The sequence below is a fragment of the Anolis sagrei genome, chromosome 4 (assembly GCF_037176765.1).
Source record: "Anolis sagrei isolate rAnoSag1 chromosome 4, rAnoSag1.mat, whole genome shotgun sequence".
In the NCBI taxonomy this organism is placed as follows: Eukaryota; Metazoa; Chordata; class Lepidosauria; order Squamata; family Dactyloidae; genus Anolis; species Anolis sagrei.
Genome location: NC_090024.1, coordinates 105,898,678 through 105,919,927, shown reverse-complemented (window position 1 = coordinate 105,919,927; position 21,250 = coordinate 105,898,678). Strand labels below are relative to the sequence as shown.

Here is a 21,250-nt window from a genome sequence, read left to right as displayed (position 1 = left end):
TGGGATAGTCTGTACAGCCTCCCAACTGTACAGCAGTTGAGAGGCTGCAGCAGAAAGTGTGAAGAGTTGCAAATCAGCAACCAACTTTCTGTCTCATTAATCGAGTCTTAATAATATGAAAATTTCAGCAAACACTGGCCAGTTTGTTATACATGCAGTGTCTTCTTTTAAAAACAACACACATTTAACTGAGATTTGTGCCACTGTAAAACAAAAATTCTCATAACGTGTGATGTACAAATAGAGCTCAGATGGATTGATTTGAAATATCATTAAAAGGAAACTGTCTTAAATCAAGGTATAGAATTCAAAGACATAGCCATGTTAGTCTGAATCAGAATGCAAAGAATCTTGAGGCGCCTTTGAGACTTGAGGGCCCTTCCAGACAGGCCCTATATCTCAGGATCTGATCCCCGGTTTTCTGCTTTAAACTGGATTAAATGAGTCCCCACTGCCAGATAATCTGGGATAAACAGAAAACCTGGGATTATATCTTGGGATATAGGGCCTGTCTGGAAGGGCCCTCAGAAAGAAATTCGTAGCATAAGTTTTTCTTGACTTCTGTAGACTTAAGTTGATGAAAGCTTATGCTATCAACTTCTTTCAGTTATTCTCAAAGGTGCTGCAAGATCCCTTTGCATAGTGATGTAAATCAGGTTTCCTGTTATGACCATGTGGTTGATAAACAATTATGGATAATGACATTTTAATAAAGCATGTCAGTGTGCAACTAAACAAAGGATTTACTTTATCTAGGACAGTATATTCTGTTTAATCCTGTTTTTATATTGTTAAATTTAGAAAATGTTATATGGTGCAATGCTTATTTAATGGATAACTCACCCATTATGGAGCTGAACAATGCTGCTGTCACTTCTTTCCAAAGTTGTGGCTTCCTGTTAAACTTTTGATCCTTTTCTTACAATAGTTTTCTACAATGCTGTCCCAACTCCAGAGATACAAAATAATTGAATGAAAGCCAAATTTGCTTATTGTATCCCATATAATTTTGTTTAGTCAACAAAGGGACTTAAAATTCTCAGATTGGTTGGTGCCAACTGGATAGTTACTTTCATAAGATGCAGGGAAACCCTAAACAATGTTCAAAAATCAGATAAACAGCCAAGAAATCGTGGTCAGTCGTGTACTCCTTTCTGTCATGCTTTTTATTCAGATTGGTTCACAAAATATATATAATTTATCTTGTGAACTAATCCGAATAACAAGACATTGACAGTCTATCAATATCAGAAACATTTCAGTGTATTCGTAAACAAGATCTAAAATGGACAAAGTGGGTGATTCTCATATTTATTTGAATAATAGTATCCCTTGAAGCTAGAAGGTGCATCTCAGTACTGGGAATTGAATTGCACTGTCTTGGCTCCTCTAATAAGTGTAATAGATGATCGTAAAGAGAACCAGTATGATGTAGTGGTTGAGTGTTAGACTATAGATACTCCTAGCAGTCACTGCTAGGAGTATCCTGTAATAGTTTTGTCTTAGAGTCACTGTAAACTGTTTTGAACTTCTTCAATGGAAGACATGCTTCAAAATTATTTCTATGAAGATCTCTCTTTGTGAACTCTTATAATGCTTGCAAAGGCATAAACACTCTGACGCTAAAGAGCAAAAGACCAGTTATACCACCAATATCCCAAGTTTCTGTTTAAAATTCATGAACATTTCAAATCCTTCTTCAAATCACGTTCTTTCTTGCCTTAACTGTTCAGGAACACTATTATGAAAGTGAATGCTTCTGTTTGAAAGAAGTCACTTGCATCAACTGTTTATATTTATATTCCTTTGCTTTTGAACCCATAAAGCTTCTCTATTTATATTTCTTTTTTTAGACAATTCCATATAACTTTTTTTTATCAAATTCGTGGGCAATACAGATTTTAATAATTGCTCTGAATAGAATAGAAGTGGGGGTTAAATACTTTAGTAACAATAAGACCTGGATTTTGACCTTAAGGAAAGCTAGTGAGGAATTATTCATCATCACCATCGTTATTTTTATTCACTATTATGATTCCTCACTAATCCAAACACACAACCAGTATAGCACATTGGCTGTTATTATTCCTCTCCAATATGATGATGATTATTAGAGTGCTAGTAGTAGTATTAGTAGCACTATTAGCATTTCTTGCCCACTTCTCCCAGGTAAGGGGTGGTTGGGGAAAAACAGATTGAAATACAACAACACATAAACATATTACACCATTTAAAATATGAATGCTGATTAAAATGCACACTCAATTATAAAAGCATAACATCCATTAAGAAAGCATACTAATAAAAACTCATAATTTGAAAACCATCTGGATAGGCCTGCCAGAAGAGATTGTTTTAACTCAGACAGCATATCTAGTTGTTAAATCTTTTCCAGAATATGATTCCACAATTAGGAAACAGCAAAAAAAAGTCTTCTTGTTTAGTTACAATCTTAGTACTAGCTGACTGAAGCAAATGTCTCTCAGAAGACTCAAGTGTCTGGGACAAATAGTACGGAAGGCAATCACCATCCATGGGTAACATGGACCAAACTATAAGGGGTTTTCAAGGTAACACTTTGTGTCTTGCTTGGAAACTAAGTGGCAACCAATGGCATTATTTTAATATTGGTATAACATGATTACTCCTAGATGTATGTTTTGCACTAATTTAAGTTTCCAAACTTGGTACAGAGGTAGCCTAGAATAGGGTTTATTCTAGAAGTCTGGCCTGGAGGTTACCAGCATGTGCACTCCCATTTTTAGATCCTCTAGCTCTAGGAAGAAACACAACTGACATATTAGCCAAAGCTGTTAATAGGCTCAGATAGATTGCGTCTATCTAGGCTGTCATTTGGAGTGATCCAGAACTGGTTAACACCTCAAAACTCAGATTAGAACCCTTAACAATAAGAACCTCTGTCTTGTCTGGATTCCGTTTCAGTTTGTTTTCCTCATCCAGCACATTACCTCCTCCAGATATTCATTCAGAGGAGACACTATTTTCAAAGGCATAGAAGTGTTTTGGAGTGTCATTAATGGCTTCAGATGATCTTTCCTAGCGATTCCTTGTATATTTTAAAATGGCATGGGGAACAGAGTGGTATTTGGGTTGTTTTAGGTTTTTCGGGCTATATGGCCATGTTCTAGAGGCATTCTCTCCTGACGTTTTGCCTGCATCTATGGCAAGCATCCTCGGAGGTAGTGAGAACTTCACTGCCTCACTACCTCTGAGGATGCTTGCCATAGATGCAGGCGAAATGTCAGGAGAGAATGCCTCTAGAACAGGGGTCCTCAAACTTTTTAAACAGAGAGCCAGGTCACAGTCCCTCAAATTGTTGGAGGGCTGGATTATAATTTGAAAAACAAAACAACACACAAATGAATTCCTATGCTCACTGCACATATCTTATTTGTAGTGCAAAAAAACCACTTTAAAACAATACTATAATTAAAATGAAGAACAATTTGAACAAATATAAACTTATTAACATTTCAATGGAAAGTGTGGGCCTGCTTTTGGCTGATGATATAGAATTGTTTTTGTTATGTGCTTTCAAGTCATTTCAGACTTAGGTTGACCCTGAGCAAGGGCCAGGTAAATGACCTTTGAGGGCCATATCCGGCCCCCAGGCCTTAGTTTGAGGATCCCTGCTCTAGAACATGGCCATATAGCTCAAAAAAACCTACAACAACCCAGTGATTCCGGCCATGAAAGTCTTCGACAATACAGAGTGGTATTTTGTGGTATGCCATATGACGGGTCCTTATTTGAGGATCCAATAACCTAAAGCACCACCACCACTTGGAATCTACTTGAGTGATAGGTCTGGAACCACTGAAGCACAGTACCCTCAATTTTCATCCCCCTCAGAAGGATGCCATAGCCAGTGGGGTCAAATACCTCAGAGAGTTCCAAAAGCACCAGCAGAGACACACTTTCCCTGTCAATTCTCAGGCAAAGATCATCCACTAAGACAACCATAGTGGCCGCATATCTGTATCCTGTTTTCCTTATAGAATGAGAGCATATCAGATGTTTGGATATCACAGTTGTTGTGTTCTTCCTCAATTGGCTTATCTTACTCATCTTAAAAGACTATTTTGCTTTTCCAGCTGAATCACTCTGGTTCATAGTCATCTTGTGATCCGGACCCTAGCAGCGTATTTCTTTTGTGTGGTTTCCATCTGATGAATCTTCAGTAGATAGGAAAAATAATTAATATTAGCTTCCAAATTTTGTTACTGCTCTCAGGCATGATACAGCAGAATCTAGTACCTTCAAAGTGCCATTTATTTCAGTAACAGGATTAAACATGTCCTTAACAAAATAAAGCGCTTAACTTTGGCTTGCTTCTACCTATGCAGTTTTTGTGTGTGTGTGTTGAATTCACTTCAGTAGTGTACTTTCTAGAATGGGTTCTGTCCTTGAATGGAGCACCAAGCAGCTACTAGTTTAGGGGATTTGGGGCAAAGGAAGATAAGTGGACCTTGATCTGACCCAACAACGTATTGTGGCATTGAATTATTACCTATTCTAAGGCCGCTCTTAGTCCCCTGCAGGGTGAGAAGGGTGGGATATAGATACAATAAATAAATGAATAAATAAATACATTTCTTGTAATGCATAAATAGGATCATTGAATACAGTATTGAACTCTCACTTTGTATTTATACTTTAAACCCTCATTCAAAACCACAGAGAAAAATGAGACATTGACTTGGTTTGGGAGAAGTCTTAGTGTAAGCAGAAAAGTCTTAAAGAAGGGGACACTCCTCACCAGAGAACTGGCTCAATGAGGAGATACTATATTCACTAGTCACAGGATGCTGATTATACTCTGGAAAAAATAAAAGCAGGGAGATGGAAAGCGTTGCTGGAAGAAGACGTGTCTAGAAGTAAGAGATGTGACATTTTCTTCCAGGTCCCTCTTGTTCCCTTCAATAGTGAACTCAACTAGTTAAGCACCTGCATAACCTAGTCCTAGGCAGTGGAATGGACCCCCCCCCCCAATAAGAGGGCCAAGGTTTCTACATACCTGGGTAACCTTGCAGGTTTACACAAACATAGACAGGTTTGTGAATTAAAAGAAAACTAAACTTAAACCCCATTCCTAAAAGAATCGGTCTGATCATACCTGCAAACTTAAATGACTTAGAATATCCCAGTCAAAGCCTAGACTACAACCACACTGAAAATGTGACAGGAAAGTTGCTGTTCATTATGAGTCCTCAACCAACCTGATAGAGCTAGAGCAGTTTTGCCAAGAAAAATGGCCAAAAACTGCAGGAATTGATCAAGAGAGCTGTTTGGCAGTGGAACTCTCTGCCTTGGAGTATGGTGGAGGCTCCTTCATTGGAGGCTTTTAAACAAAGGCTGGATGGCCATCTGTTGGGGGTGCTTTGAATGTGATTTTCCTGCTTCTTGGCAGGGGGGTTGGACTGGATGGCCCACGAGGTCTCTTCCAACTCTGTGATTCTACATTTAAAAAGATGCACAGCTGTAATTGCTGCTTAAGGTGTTTCTGCCAATTGGAAGAGTGGGTGAATACTTCTCTTAAGGCACTGTAGCTGTTCAGGCTTCTTCCCTTTGTATGACAGAAGTCATGTTTCTTTTTTCCAGTGTAGGTAGGTAATATCTGTTGGAATATTTGAATCCTAAATTGATTAATTTGTGGTATTTCTTTAGCCTGGAAAGCCAGCTGTCATCTTACAAGGGATCTGACTAGTCTTGGCACACGATGGATGTGATGAACCCAGGCTTGCGGCACATTCTGTTAATAATCTTCTACATCATGAATTATTTTCTTTCCAGAGACCTCCATACCTCCAAATCTAGCTGTAATTATTTGAAACTTTTTCATTGCTGTTCTTTGATAACACACAAACACAGCATAAAATATTCTCCATTTCATCAAGTACTGTCCCTGACTTTATGACCCAGTCCCTTGACTGGGCCATAATTAGATGTTCCAATATGTGGTTCTGGCCTCAATGAGGTTTTAGGTTCTTGGTCTTTGCCAAGCAGTTAACAGAGCATAGCCAGTTTCTGACCCTGCCACCTAACCATAGCAGCTTTAGTTTTGCATCTGCTATAGCACAGAAGAACAGCTTCATCTAACCCTGGGTTAAACTTCATCTAACCCAGGTTTCTGTTTCAAATAGTGTCCAGCCACGTGCTGTCAAGAATAAAATAAATAAATAAATCTTTCTTTGTACACTGGCAGGAAGCGCACAAGTGACACATACAATGTTTATTTCCCAATACATGTGAATTTGTTTTCAGGTACAATTCAAATGCCTGATTATGACCTATAAAGCCCTACATGGCTTAGGTCTCTGTATGAGTCTTATCTATATCCTGAAATCCTCAGCAGAGGCCCTTCTTTCAGTCCTCCAAGGCATGGCTAGTGGGTGTGTAAGAGAAGGTCTTCTCACTGGCTGCTCCTAGTCTCTCTGTAGAGAAACTGGAATGCTGTCCCTTGTGTCACTACACAAATACTTTTATTATTCCTAACTTTCAGAAGTGATGGTTGGTGAGGAATGGGAGTTAAGGGGGGTGCTGTATTGTTTTAAATTGTATTATTTTTAATAAACCGCAATGAGTCGCCGTTTTAGGCTGAGATATTAGCGGTATACAAGTGTACTAAATAAATAAATAAATAGTGACTGTTGTGCGCTTTCAAGTCATTTCCAGCTTATGGTATTCCTCAGACAAACTTGTCATGAGGTTTTCTTGGCAAGATATCTAAATAGGAGGTTATCCTTTGCGGAGAGAGTGTTCATCTGGTGGGTTTCCATGGCTGAGCAGGGATTTGAGCCCTAGTCTTAAGAGTTCTGGACAATATATGAATCATTACACCATGTACTGTTTTAAATGATTTCTGTAATTTTAAGTGTGTATTTTAATCTTATGGTTATGTTGTTTTTACTTTGTATGTTTTGTGATGCTACCTGGGAACCGCTCTGAGTCCCCTGAGGGAGATGGAGCAGTATATAAATAAAGTTTATTATTATTATTATTATTATAAATTATTTTAGTATCATTAATGTTTTGGGCAAAATATAAAATTTACTACTGTTAAGACTTCAGATTTCATCTTAGTCTCAGATGCAACTACTACTTCCTTTTTTTATAACAAGAAAATAAGTAAAATACCTTGTTTCTTTGATTCTGACATGTAATTTCCCCCATATAAACATCCCTAAATTTGGGGTGCATCTTATAATCACAGGGTGTGTGTGTGTGTGTGTGTGTGTATAGAGAAAGAGCTTTTTCTTTTGGTGTTACTAAAACTAGTGTGTGTTAGAATTGATGCTGCCATAGAATTGAAGAAATATGGTATCAGTTATGTCTTTTCATTATGATAAATAGAAATGTTTCCGAGCTTTAACTATACTTGATCTCTCTATCAGTTTTTTCTGATTGTGCCACATTGCCTTCAGGATTTTGGTATTACTTTTATGTTTTAAAATTTCTTGGGGTGACTAGCACATTGTGGACATTTTTATGTTGGCTATAGCTTCATTTTATGCTCTTAAAACTATGCTATTGAATAGTTGTCCAAATGCAATAAAGGACTAGATGTGGATGAATAGACAGAGCCTTTTATCTAGACAGGAAGGATGTGATGCTGGTCAGTAGGAAAACCTATCTGGGATTGGGATCACAGACTATTCTGAGTAGGGTTGCTCTTTTGACAGTTTGGTAGGGGGTCATTATATGTATGTGTAAATAAATAATTGTAATACAGTACATGAAAACAACACACTTTTAAAAAACCAGCTGTTGAAGTATTTTTCTGGATCATTTGCCTATCAAGGAGGAAGTCTCCCTGAATATATACAAAGAATGTCCTGGCAAGCAGTTATTTCCCCCAGACAGAAGAATGCTTGCCATTGATAACAAGTAAAAAAGCAAAAGCTTGTTTGGGGAAGAGAGTGGAAAGACTGGGCCTTCAATGAAACCTTAGCACAATAAAAGGTTCACTTATAATCTCTAATCAGTTGAACTCAATCTTTCATTTTTATGATTAAGACAATTCCGGGAAAAGTTGCCTTTGCTGAAGGCTTGAAAAAGATATTCTGCATTTCCTTCTTGCTCCATTAGCAGTTCCTGATAAAATCTATTTTTGGTTTGTTTAATGAATTTCACAAGAGTGTTGAACATCTATGAAGAATTCAGCTCTCTAAAGACATTTGGGGAACTCATTTATTAATTTAACTTCATATAATACTGGCATCAGAAGCTAAGAAGGTTAGTACCTGGATGATAAGCCACCAATGAATACGAGATGTTATAGGCTCTTTTTTAAAGGAAGGAATGGGCAAAACTACTTCTGAGTATTTTGTGTCTAAGATAACCCATTGGAAGTCATGCAGTTGTTGTATGTTCCTATTGTTCTTAAAGACAGAGGACTTAAGGCATATGCATACACCTACTCTTGTCTGGAATCTTATGTCTTGAAGGTCATCATACTGGTGCACCTGACAAGTGAAGTTAGATGGGTAGCTACAAGGGAGTTCTTTTCTGTGCTTAACTCTATTATTATTATTATTATTATTATTATTATTATTATTAATAATAATAATAATAATAATATTGTGCATTGCATTTACAAAGTTTCCAGAGAACTTTGTAAATAAATAATAATGTGACTTGCACATTTTTAAGAAATTGACTCTTCATTTTTTGAAAGGGTTGGTTTCCAAGTTTCTGTTATGGTTTGGATGCAGTTTATACAGAAACTAACGCTACATGAATGGCTTCAACAACAGGACTTTTAATTGGGTTGCTGTAGGTTTTTCGGGCTAGGTTATATGTTTTTAATTGGGTTGTTGTTGGTTTTTTGGGCTATATGGCTATGTTCTAAAACATGGCCACAGAGCCTGAAAAACCTACAACAACCCAGTCATTTCAGCCATGAAAGCCTTCAACAATACATCGGACTTTTAATTGTTCCTCTCTATACATTGCAACTTCTGCATTCTCTGAACATCAGATTAAGAGGATGTCTTAGGCTCCTGGAGAGAATTGTGAGGGCAAGCAATGAATTTCGGAGTAGAGAGTGACCCTCCAGAGTGGGAGGAAGGGCTGACATAAATGAATTGTAATGAATTTATTGAACATATTAATAAGAGTTGAAAGATTTGCAGTAGTTCATCATTGCCTCAGAATTGAGATTGGGTATTTATTTTTCTGAAAGCAGCTTAATGTAATTGTATTTTGTATGGTGTTCTTCCTATTGGAATTTGCATTAATGCCAACTTGCCATATTACCGTTTAATTTTGATCACATATAATATGGTATAGTTTTGACAGTGTTCATGGAGATAGCAGCATGCATTCCATGCTGAGATCTGCAAAACATGTACTACAGTAATTGTGTGTAATTCAGTGTTTTCTTCTGTGATTAATCTTATTTTATTTGTGAAAACTTCCATGTTTCATGCTTAGCTTTCATCATTTTGGTAGCTGTGTTTACATGTTGTTTCACTGAGATAGTGTCACAGTGATACTTAATTTCAGGCAAACTGATCCTTCAAGTTGTTCTCTGGCATAAATAGTAAAACAAATGGAACTTGTTGTAAACCTTGTTCATTCAAGTAACATGATTCTTTACCCCAAATCACTTTTGAAATCTTAGTCAGCTTCTTGTTAATGATCTGTATTGAATTCTCAACTCTTTTTTCAGAGTTGAAATTAAAGTACTACAGTTTAAAAACATTGTGTTGAGCCCAGACCTTTTCTGTTACCGAAGGAATAAAACAAGATCTTTAATCACAAGTCTTAATCCACATGTGCATGTGTTAAAGTTTCCTTATTGGATGTTTTTCTGTGTTGATCATCATGCCATTAACTTTTTATTAAGGTGATTTCACATTTACGTTTCATGTTTGCTATGTCTACCAGAATCATAGGGTCCTTCCACACAGTCATACGAGTATAACCCAGAATATCAAGGCAGAAAATCCCACAATATCTGCTTTGAACTGGGTTTTCTGAGTTCACACTGCCATATATTCCAATTCAATTCAGGTAATGTGGGATTTTATTCAGTTGTGTGGAAGGGGCTTAATTCACCAATTCAACTGGTTTGACACATTGTCTCTGCAATTCTTTGTAGAGGAGCAGCATCTTTTTTTTTCTCCAATGGATGAATGGATTTTAAAAATATGAATGAATCAATGTCCCATGGTAATAAAATCTCACATATTAAAAAAAAATTCTGGAAGTTTGTCAAAGTTTGCAATCTTGTCAGAAGAAGTTGATGCCAGAATTACTGTAATCCAATTACCATCATGCTTTTATAAAGTCATTCAGCTGAATGTACAATAAAAGCAGCCTAATGCATACCATGAACTTCAGCCGGGAGCCTTTGCTTCTTGATACTTTCAGTTTCATAGAAGAAATGGCCAGGTGTGTGAATTCTATGCTCATTTCTTATGGAAACAATATCCCAAGTTGTTGCACGATACTACTTAAAAAATCAGGAGGAGAGACTGCAGACGCTAGCATTCATGTTTCTACAACTCTCTGCTTGTTTCTATAACTCTCTGCTCATGGCATGTGCCACCTTTATAACTTCCGTCTTTGTCTGCCTTTTCAGTGTGGGAGATACCTAGCATCTCCAATGGCCATTATAAGTAACACCGTTACCTCCTGGTACATGAACATGCTCATGGGTCACATAGAACAGTGTAGTTCCCATTCCCAGTGATGTCTCTCTTTTTTGACATGGAAAGAATCCATATAGCAGGAATCAATGGATAGCTAGACTTTCTTCATGTTTCCAGCCCCAGATAATGCTTTGTCTCAGAGATGGGAAACTCCCCTGCTCAATGTGTTGACTTAGCAACTAAACCCCATCTACCAGTGGCAAGAGAGAATGAGTTGTTGTCTAAAACACAGAGGACCAAAATTTTCCCACTTCTGGCACCAGAAGTCCAAAAAAAAATTCTGTAAATTAAATTTAAGAAGCTTAAACCTATTTAATTGCTAAAAACACAGCAAAGATCTTAAATATTTATTTTAAATATTTAAATTACGTAATTGTTGATTTCTGGCTATCCTGGCAGGGGCTGCTCAGAAGTTGTTGACATCTGAAGGGCACCATGTTGCCCACATTGCCCCAAGCTATAGCTGCTTTACTTTAGTCTTTTAGTGAAGGCAAATGGTTTCAGAATTACATCAAGAATGAAAACTATTAAACTTTCTAAATATTACTTTTTCTAATGTTTGGCTTGGATCTGGGTTGGCATTTTAATTGTTTTCCTTGAGTCAGACTTTTCATAGTCTACCGCCTCTCCAAAAAACCCAAAAGAACTGAGCCTACAAAAACATATGAGCAATAGCAAAACAGCTCTTGGGACCTGTATTGTATGATTGATTGCATTGGAATTGTAGTTGTCTTTTTTTTTTAATCCACTGTTTATTTTAACCTTAATTCTGCAGTCATCTAGAGAAAAACGAAATATACAGTATGATCCCTGTATCCATAGGGGATATGTTCCAAAACCACCACCCCAGTAGATACCTGAAAATTGGTATAGTAATAAGCCTGGGGCTGGAAGTGTACCATAGAACAAAGTTTCTCAAACTCTGCTCCTCCAGATGTTTTGGACTTCAGTTCCTAACAGCTGGTAAGCTGACTGAGATTTCTGGGAACTGAAGTCCAAAACACCTGGAAGAACACTGTTTGTGAAACACTGCCATAGAATAACACTGGAGGATCTAGAGAAGCCTAGAAATCGAAGGTTTGTCAATCTCTCTAGATATTGGAAGAATATCATAGGATTACAGTGGATGGCCTAGAGAGGCCCACTAACACTTTGGGAGAGGGGCATATTTTTTGGTGCATGGATAAGTTGGGGATATTGAAATTGTGAACAAAGATCGGTGCCTAAAGTGAAATATCTTTGCCACAAAATTGCAATCATGGTGCAATTAGGGACTTATTCACATAAAGGGAGTGTAAATGTTTGTGCTCACTAGCTTATGAATTCTCTTGATTGTATTATGGCTGCCTATAATATAATGTTGAAAGAAGAATGCTGCTGAACTGCATCTCCCAGCAGCCCTTAGGCAGGAGCAGGAGCAAGGAGTGTTAGGAGCTGCAGCCCAGCAATATCCAGAAAACCGAACTATGGTTACCCCTTCTTTAAGTTTACAGTGATTTTGGACAAGTCTGACAGTTCCAGGTGTCAGCTTTTCTGCCTTAGAGACCTCTAGAGACAACATATATTGTCCAAAATGGAAAAGTATCTGTGGAAGTGTCCAGAAGGCTATGTCTGGTTTTGAAAGATGAGTATTTGTAATGTTAAATCATGCAGAGCATCCCTGCACCCTAAGAGAAGTGTCCATCCACACTAGGAGGCCCCAGTGGTGCAGTGGGTTAAACCTTTGTGCTGGCAGGACTGAAGACCGACAGGTCAGAGATTCAAATCCGGGGAGAGTGTGGATGAGCTCCCTCTGTCAGCTTCAGTCTGCCATGCAGGGACATGAGAGAAGCCTCCCACAAAGATGGTAAAACATTTTTAAAAACCTCCAGGCAGGCATGTGGGGGGGGGGGGCTTGAGGGGCTTCAGCCTCCCCTCCCCCAAAAAATTCTCAGGGTGGTCCGCGAGAAGGCCTTACTGGTACATTATTTAAACTGTTATGTTTATTCATATCATGATCTGATCACCATGCTCAATATATCCCATATGCATGGGGATATTGGGATAACGATACAAAAGGTTTGCTAGGGTAAATCCTCTCTCACTCAGACGCAACCCCCCCCCCCAAATCAAACTCCCCCCCCCCCGAATGAAAATCCTGGCCATGGGCCTGCCTCCAGGCATCCTCTGGGTAATGTCCTTGCAGACGGCCGATTCTCTCACACCAGAAGTGACTTGCAGTTTCTCAAGTTGCTCCTGACTCGGAAAAAAATCCCTGTGTCCTAAGAAGAAGGTCCACATTGGTAGGTACTTGCAGGAAAAGCATTCACTCTCTTTTCTCTGCCAGAAAAAGTGTGGTCTGCATGCAGAGGTTAGGTGCAGTCTAACGTTTTCATCCTGGCCTGTAACCTTCATTATCATCTATCTAGTATGCAGATGAGATTCAGGAAAAAGGGATCACTGAATTAAAATGGTGAAATAACTTGTGCATTTTTATTTACATTAATTACATAACTGTTTTTTAAAAGATGTCAGGTTTAGGAGGTCATTCATGCCTCTTTAGATTTTAAATTGTAGTGTTAACCCTGTATCTGTTCTCTTAATTGTCTTTTTACTACTCGTACAAGAAGAAAGTTCAGGCTTCTCTCTACAGAGAAAACAAGTAGTGTTCCAGGTCACTGAAGCGTTAGTACATTTTTTGTGCGCTTGGGTTTAGGATGCAATTAGATGAAATTACAGAGATCTTTGGTGTCAGATCTCTATTGGTATGTGTGCTTTTCCTTATTAAAAGATTATTTGGGAAGATAAAATAAAAATAAAGTAACAATATCTTTACATCGGTTCAAATAATTACTAACCTATTAAATGCTGCAAATACAAATAATGCAGAGAATTTGACAAGAAACTGAAATGTGGGATTAATTTCAGGCACTCTATGTTTCTCTTCTGATTATGGTTTTACAATAATATTACCAAAAGCTGCTGTTGCTATCTACTTGTACATATGATTATTGTCAGTGCCCTTAATATCTTGAATTAGAACTACCTATAAGAGCAATTATTATCATCATGCTATGTAGCAGGGATGAGCAGAAGTTAATTATGCCAAGAAAAGTTAGCGATGCTGTTAGCTATGTGAAGACAATAGTGGCAACCCATGACAGGATTTGTCTGAGATCTAAAACTTCTTATTTTTCCAACTGAAATAAATACAAATTCTGTCTTCTCCAAATCTGACAGCTGCACTAAGCAATCCAATGTGGTATACTGGGCAGAATACTTGTAGGCAGGGTTGTTCTAAGGATAACATGAAATCCCTGTATGGATGTTGCTCTTTTACTGCAAAATAATGGTAGAATAAAAGTGGGATACTTAAAATTGGTATCCCACAGGAGCTACCCCCCCCCCCCCCCAATGGAGGCCGTTACCAGGACAGCACAGATTTTGGTGTATTTTGGTACTCTCTCTTTTAAGAGAGACACTTGGGAGATTTTTTGATCAGTGCTCCAGAATACGACGTAAACTTCAGAGGAACTGCACTCTACTATATTTCAGTTTAAGTCAAAATACAGTAGAGAATGTTCATATGCTGATACCTCCACATATTTGCTAATGGATGTCACTTATTCTCTTCTAGTTTTGTTTCAAAATTATAGTTGTTTTTCATAGTTAAATGTCAGTCAAATACTCTACCAAACTAGTATATATTCCTATTAAAAAGCAATATTCTCTAGAACTGTTATCTTATAGTCTATGCATAGAGTAGTTTATAAACCTATGGGAATTTGGATATTGGCGTTATAGATCTGTTTTATCAATTTATAGAAGGGTAATTTACTACTATTAGAATAACGTCACCTTAATAAAACACAAAACAGAAATATTTAAATTGATAAATAATTCTTGTGTTTTGTATCTCAACAGATAATAAAAAGGTTTAGAATCACCTGAGCTAGGACTATAAAAAGTCCTAAAATGAGGCATCTATGCACCTATATCATTGAAATGTATTGTGTTTTGAAAAAAGGGCCCTCCTTATTTCTATAGGCATCAAGAACCATAAACATTTTCTCACTTCTTTTCAATTAACTGGATATGTACATTACTTTGTAAGCTCAAATCTTTTAGAATTTCCAAGCAGAGTTAAATCTCTGTTCCTTTTCCTGAGCTAGCCGGAGTGGTCTTGGGCCTGGAGTTGGAGTCCCAAAAACTAATTGTGCTGATGGACTTCAACATCCATACTGAGACTGTCCTTTCAGGAGTGGCTCAGGACTTCATGGCCGCCATGACAACCATGGGGCTGTCCCAAATCTTATCTGGGCCCACCTGTGTAGCTGGACACACATTAAGAAAGAGTTAAACTTGGTGATTACTGTGGGATGGGATGATGATGATGTTGATAGTGTGGGAGAACTTTCTATAGTTGAGTTGTCATGAACTGATCACTACCTAAAACAAATAGACCAGCAATCCTGTTCGGAGAGGGGACGAGATATAAATAAAGATGATGATGGTGATGATTATTTGATGCACAACAAGATTAGTACACAGCAAACAAGATCACTATGCTGGCTGTTGTATTCGATCACACGTCAGAGACTTCCCAAGTGTCTAGGGCGATGTGATGTATCAGCGAATAATGCATGCAGATCCGAGTAGGGTGGCCTTTTGCAGCTGATAGGTGGTAATTTTGTCAGTGCCGATTGTTTTTAAATGCAGGGCAAGATCTTTAGTATTATTATTATTATTAAATTTCCATGGCTATAATATCCTGTGTGTGTGTGTGTGTGTGTGTGTGCACTCACGCACCGTATTTTGGGACATATATTCATTGCTTTCTGTATTCATCAGAAAAGGTAAACATTTCTCCAAAGATATTATATAATTTTATGACTATAACATTCATGTAACACGTTTTGGGACATGTGTTCACTTCATTGCTTTTTGTGATCATCAGCAATGGTAACATTTTCTACAAATACTGTGTAACTTGTATCTGTCGCCAGTCCAATGTTAAAAGAACTAAATTCTTTGGATTTTTACAGATTGCCTTCATGACATTGACCGTGTTCCCCATTCGGCTGTTCTTTGCCGCTTTTATGATGTTATTGGCCTGGCCTTTTGCGTTCGTCGCATCCATAGGAGTTGCTGATAAAGAATTAGAACAGCCCCTCTCCTGGTGGCGAAAGTAAGTCACTATGTCCATTTAACATCTCCCTGGAATGTAATTCCTCAAGTGCTTTTGGCATAGTTTGCTGGTTTACATATTTATTTTGACTGTGAAATCGATCAATTGCAAAACCAAACACTTGACTCGTTTTGCGTAGTGGAGAGTTAAGAGTTTTTCCAGGAAAGATCTTTAGTATGTTGCCACTACACCACACCCACTGAATTTTATGGGGGGTGGGTGTGTTTAGGTCCAAATGAAATCCTCTTTCATTTGTAACTTTCCCTTGTTTCCCTGTTACTTCTTTACTACAATAAAATATATATCTTGAGAAAAGAAATAAACCCAAGTTCCACGACATTTTTGATTGGTAATGCTAAGACCTGTCAATCTAATCAGACCTTAAGGTTGTGGTCCTTTGTGACATTTACTTATTTACTCATGAAGATAGCTGATTGGTAACACTCTCTATAGCGCTCTTGCTACATTTGTGCTTTAAATGCATCATTTGTATACCTTTTTCAACCATATTAATGGTGTCATCAGTGAGCAGTTGGGCTTTATGTCCATACTTCAGGAAATAAAGCCCAACTGCTCACTGGAGGGAAGGGTATTAGAGGCAAAGATGAAGTACTTTGGCCACATAATGAGAAGACGGGAAAGCTTGGAGACGACAGTGATACTGGGGAAAATAAAGAAGAAAAAAGGAAGAGGGGCCGACCAAGGGCAAAATGGATGGATGTTATCCTTGAAGTGACTGATTTGACTTTGAAGGAGCTGGTGGTGGTGGCAGCTGACAGGGAGCTCTGGCGTGGGCTTGTCCAGGAGGCCACAAAGAGTCGGAAGTGACTGAACGAATGAACAACAACAATTGTGTCATTACCAATTCCTTTACCTTATCCCTCATTTTGTTATTAGTTTGTCCATTTTGTTGTAGATGTAATAATGCTGTGACTACAAAATGGTACAACAATAAGATGTGCTATAATGTTATGAAGATATAAAAGCAAACAAAAAGAATCATACGAGGAGGGTTAAGATTACCATAATCATGAAGTCATCTTCCCTAGAAGTAGTCTGTGGCTTTCTCCTAAAGGGAATCCTTAAGGGAAAGATAACATACCCAGGCCCCCTTGCTGTGCCCATTAATAGCTTATTTATGAAAAAAGCTCTATGAGATATCTGCACCCCCAAAAGGTTACTGATTTGTGGGGAAAGGGGGTCATTAACAGTTTGCCTCCAGTTTGGGGGAAAAAACCGAATTTCCAATGACCCTGGATGCAACAATGTCTGGAGAGCAACAATGTTGATGGTATACGGCTGAAGCACAAGGAAGACCAATGCAACTCTTTCATGATGTATCAACTTTGTGTGATTAAGACCCTTTTGTTAAAACTTTTGAGCTCCTTTATTTAAAATACCAAGGACTGGGCTGTTTTCTTTTTATATATAGTGAACAATTTTGAGTCAACACCTCAGTCACAAAATTCAGAGAAGTACATAAACCAAAGAAAATATGTATTCTGATTTGTGCATTAGTCTGAAAATTGCAGATCTGGTCAGTTCACTTAAAAATGCATGACTGATGCATGAATCATTCTCATTTATCACTAGTGAGTTGGTACAGAATGAACATGGTTAATCACACTCTGCTTTCTCACACCTTCTGTGCTGAAGATACCTCTTCTGAAGCAGGTGTTCAGGGTTTTTTTATTTATATGAATTATTTCTTTATATGTAAGGAGTAATGTTTTTCTTCACACTTTTCCTTTCTCCTACACAATGAATCTTCAGTATAATGTGTGTGCTCAGCCTTGCGGGCAGTCAATATACGACTTAACTTCTTTATTTGGTACCCAAAGATGAGTTGCCGGAAGTGTTTACAAGATCTTGGGGGTGGTGCTTCCTCCGAAAGATTTTCCATTTGTTATCTCTACGTGCTGCGCTCTTTAGTGCTAATCCCAGGATTAACACAGGGTACATCTGATTGGGCAGAAATGCAACATAGCTGTGGAGCTGTGTTGTCTTTCCTAAATCATGATACAGTCATCTGAGAAATAATATAGCAAAGAGTGTGCTGTAAGTGATACACTTCGAGCAGTTCCTTAACAGTAGTGGAAGTCGTTTAACTATCTGGGCTTACACCTACTGAAGAACTTTGATCATTTTACTCTTAATCAAATTCTCACTTTGGAGGAGCAAATGAGTCCAGTGCTACTGTCACTTGGGCTTACAAATACATAAACAAAGAGATTACATAACAGCAACTGGTGTCTGTAAGCACTAGAGAGATCTCTACTCCCTGGCTGCAAATATGGTGATACTGCAGGGCAAGTAAAGCTAGAAGGATTTAGGACATATAATCTTTTGGTAAACATTTAGTAAGAGAGAACATTCAACTTTAATGTTTTTTTTTCCAAATTAGGAGGATATGTGGGATAGTTATCTTCATCATAGCACACTTTTCTCCATCTCCAAATTTGTTGTCTTATAATATTACATGTCCTTCTTATTAGAAATGACTGAGACAAGAAGTTTTTTTGCATTTCAGGTTTTGGGATTTTGGGACCCCTGTTTTTGTGTTTGCATAGGAAATGGGGAATTGGGAAGGAGGAAATGGGGCTATTCACAGGTCCTCAAGGTGGGCGGGGAGATTATAGGGTGAGGGGGAAATTGCTTACACTCGTCTTTTATAAAAAGCAAGTGTCTCAGAAGCTTTACTGGCTGTTCTTCTATATTATCAAAAACTAGCCAGGAAGCTTGGAGAAAATCCCTGATCCCCTATACATTATGTTTTCCTTATCTCTGTGCTAGATGTAGCCAGCGGCCAATGGGATTGCTCTGTAACCACTCAGCTACCATTGGCCTTTGCGTAATATATGAGTAGGTCCCCTTTTCCCAAAAGTGGAAGTGGGTGACTGGCAGGAGCAAAAAGCTTTGGTTTTTGAAGTGTTTTGGATTTCTGGATAAGGGAAACTCACCCTGTATTTCTATTGCAGATAGTACTTTAACAGTTATAAAGCTGCTAAAATAAACAAGGTTATTTTATAAATACAATATCAATGTAGTATCAAATAGCTAGTTTAGCATAGAGGGTAAGAGAATGAACTATGAGCCAGAATATGCCCAGTTTGAATGCAACAGGGTCGCTAGGTTTCCTGGAATGTCATCATCCTTTTTTGTCAACGTTTGACATGGGAATAGCACTCATCTCTTTTATAGCAGTTTGATAAGGATTACAGTACAGTACAAATGTACATGGGGCACTTTTTGAGCACTCTAAACCATTTAATTCTTGATGGTGGTGATTACTGTTGTTTGGTGCCTTGAAGTTATGACAATCTTAGGGAGAACCTATCACAATGTCTTCTTGGCAAGGCTTGTTTGGAGGAGATTTGTCTTTGTTTTTCTCTTGCTTGCCCAAGATCCACAGCTGAAAATGGATTTTAGGGCTGAGAGTCGTAGTCCAGCACAAAACCATTACACCACACCGACACAGCGATTCATAAGTACCTTATTGTTATACTGTATTTTCATTGGAGAAACTATTGGCGAAATGGCTGTATCTGCGAGGTATAACCCGAAGAGTAGACACTGTTGGTTCCTTCCACTGTTGACAGAAGCCCACAAGCACACTTACTAGAGAAAATCCAGATTTTAGTGCATTTTATAATCAACTGGAAGTGGAGTTATTGATGTTGCCTTCTTTGGTCCACTATATGTGTTTGACACTGATAGGATAGCCCATGTCTAGAGGTGAAAGAGTTATGGACATTGGAAGTGATTTGGTTACTTTTAGAATAACTGCCTTGTATGCCTTCTGTGACTACTTATTTCTGGTTGTTCCAGTATTTCTATCTCAGGACAAAGGGATATTATTCCTGATTAGTGAAGGATGTGGGGTACATACAAAAACCAGAGGATAGAAGTGCTGATTCTAAAACCTTGTCTGAATAAAAGGGATTTTTCTTGCTGATTTTAAAGACAATGGAAGATAGGTTTATTTAGCCTCTAATGACAAGATTTTGGTCCCCAAGAACATCCTATAATGCATTGCTGAAAAATATACTATTAAAGGTAGCAGCAAGAATGGCCTTCACCCAAGTGAGGTTCAAAGGGAAGAATATAATCCTTTATAAATCTATTCTAATGTGCTGCAACCATCTGCATTTGATTAACACTGTAGTTAAATTCACCAAGGCAGTTTACATTTTTACAGTTTAATTCCCTTGCTCTTTTAAGCACAACATAACAACGCCATTTTAAAATACTTTCAGAAAATGAAGAACCTAAGTAGACGCAGTCCCCAAGTTACAAACAAAAAAAATTGGCTTGTTGTGGAAACATGCATTGATGAAAGAGCTTCAGTTAAGACACCTTTTGCCCATGATAACTATTTCAGAAGTGAATTTCACTTCCTAGGGGTAGATTTCTCTGTTGTCTCAGCCACATTCTTAACTATGAATCATTTGTAAGTCATATGTTTTTAACTTGGGGACTGCCTGTACTTTGATATGAAATCTTATTTTAACCAGACAGCATTTTTCCTGCGCTTGGTATTTTCTAGTAATAATGTTGTTCTAATATTTCTGCATCTGTGTTTTCTGATTATTTTCAGGGTTGTGGATTTCTTGCTGAAGGCTATCATGAGGACAATGTGGCTTGCTGGTGGATTCCACTGGATAAATGTGAAGGGCAGGCAGGCCCTGCCCACTGAAGCAGCAATATTGACCCTGGCTCCACATTCCTCGTACTTTGATGCTATACCAGTAACAATGACCATGGCCTCCATTGTCATGAAAGCAGAAAGCAAAGACATCCCTGTTTGGGGAAGTAAGTTGAAATCTTTAACTTACAAATAAAGTAATAGGATTTGCTAACAAAACTAAGTAGTTCCAAGTGACATAGGAGATTAATAAAATCAGTAAATATAAAGAAAGAATATAAGCATGGTTTATGGGTTGTCTTACCAGAAGTTATTCTTGATTTGTAAATGTTTTGTTCCTGAATACAGAACTGTAACTTTGGATCAGAGATCAGGTCTGATTTCATAAAAACTATCCTCTATCCTCCAGAAAGGGAAAAGAGAGAGTTATAACTTGTTAGCAAACTTCTTTGAAATACCACTATTCTCTTCTGATTGATTCTCTGATAGGGATTTTGTGGTCATGCTAAAAGTTTAATTAAAACATGAATCTAGTAGTATATGCAGCTATCAAAATAACAAATTATATGCTTAGAATTTCTAACAAAATAAAACTCCCTATATTGTCATGAAGTTATTCAAATTTAGTGCATGGCTTCATTGGGTGTGGATCTGTCACTTCTCTTAGCGGTATACCATAGATCTAGATAAGATACAGAAAGGGCAACCAAAATTTTATTTTCTTGTATTGTGTTTCGGGATAATTTAGTTAGGAGTAGA

The 21,250-nt window shown here is 37.8% G+C and overlaps 1 protein-coding gene across 1 annotated transcript in view; it reads left to right on the top strand.

The window, feature by feature from the left end:
- Positions 1-21,250, top strand: part of LPCAT1 (lysophosphatidylcholine acyltransferase 1) — a 70,008-nt gene that overhangs the window by 7,689 nt on the left and 41,069 nt on the right. Inside the window, exons 2-3 of the mRNA XM_060774620.2 lie at positions 15,704-15,846; positions 20,444-20,658. Of these exons, the coding sequence (XP_060630603.2) occupies positions 15,704-15,846; positions 20,444-20,658 (358 nt within the window). The remainder of the gene's footprint in view (positions 1-15,703; positions 15,847-20,443; positions 20,659-21,250) is intronic.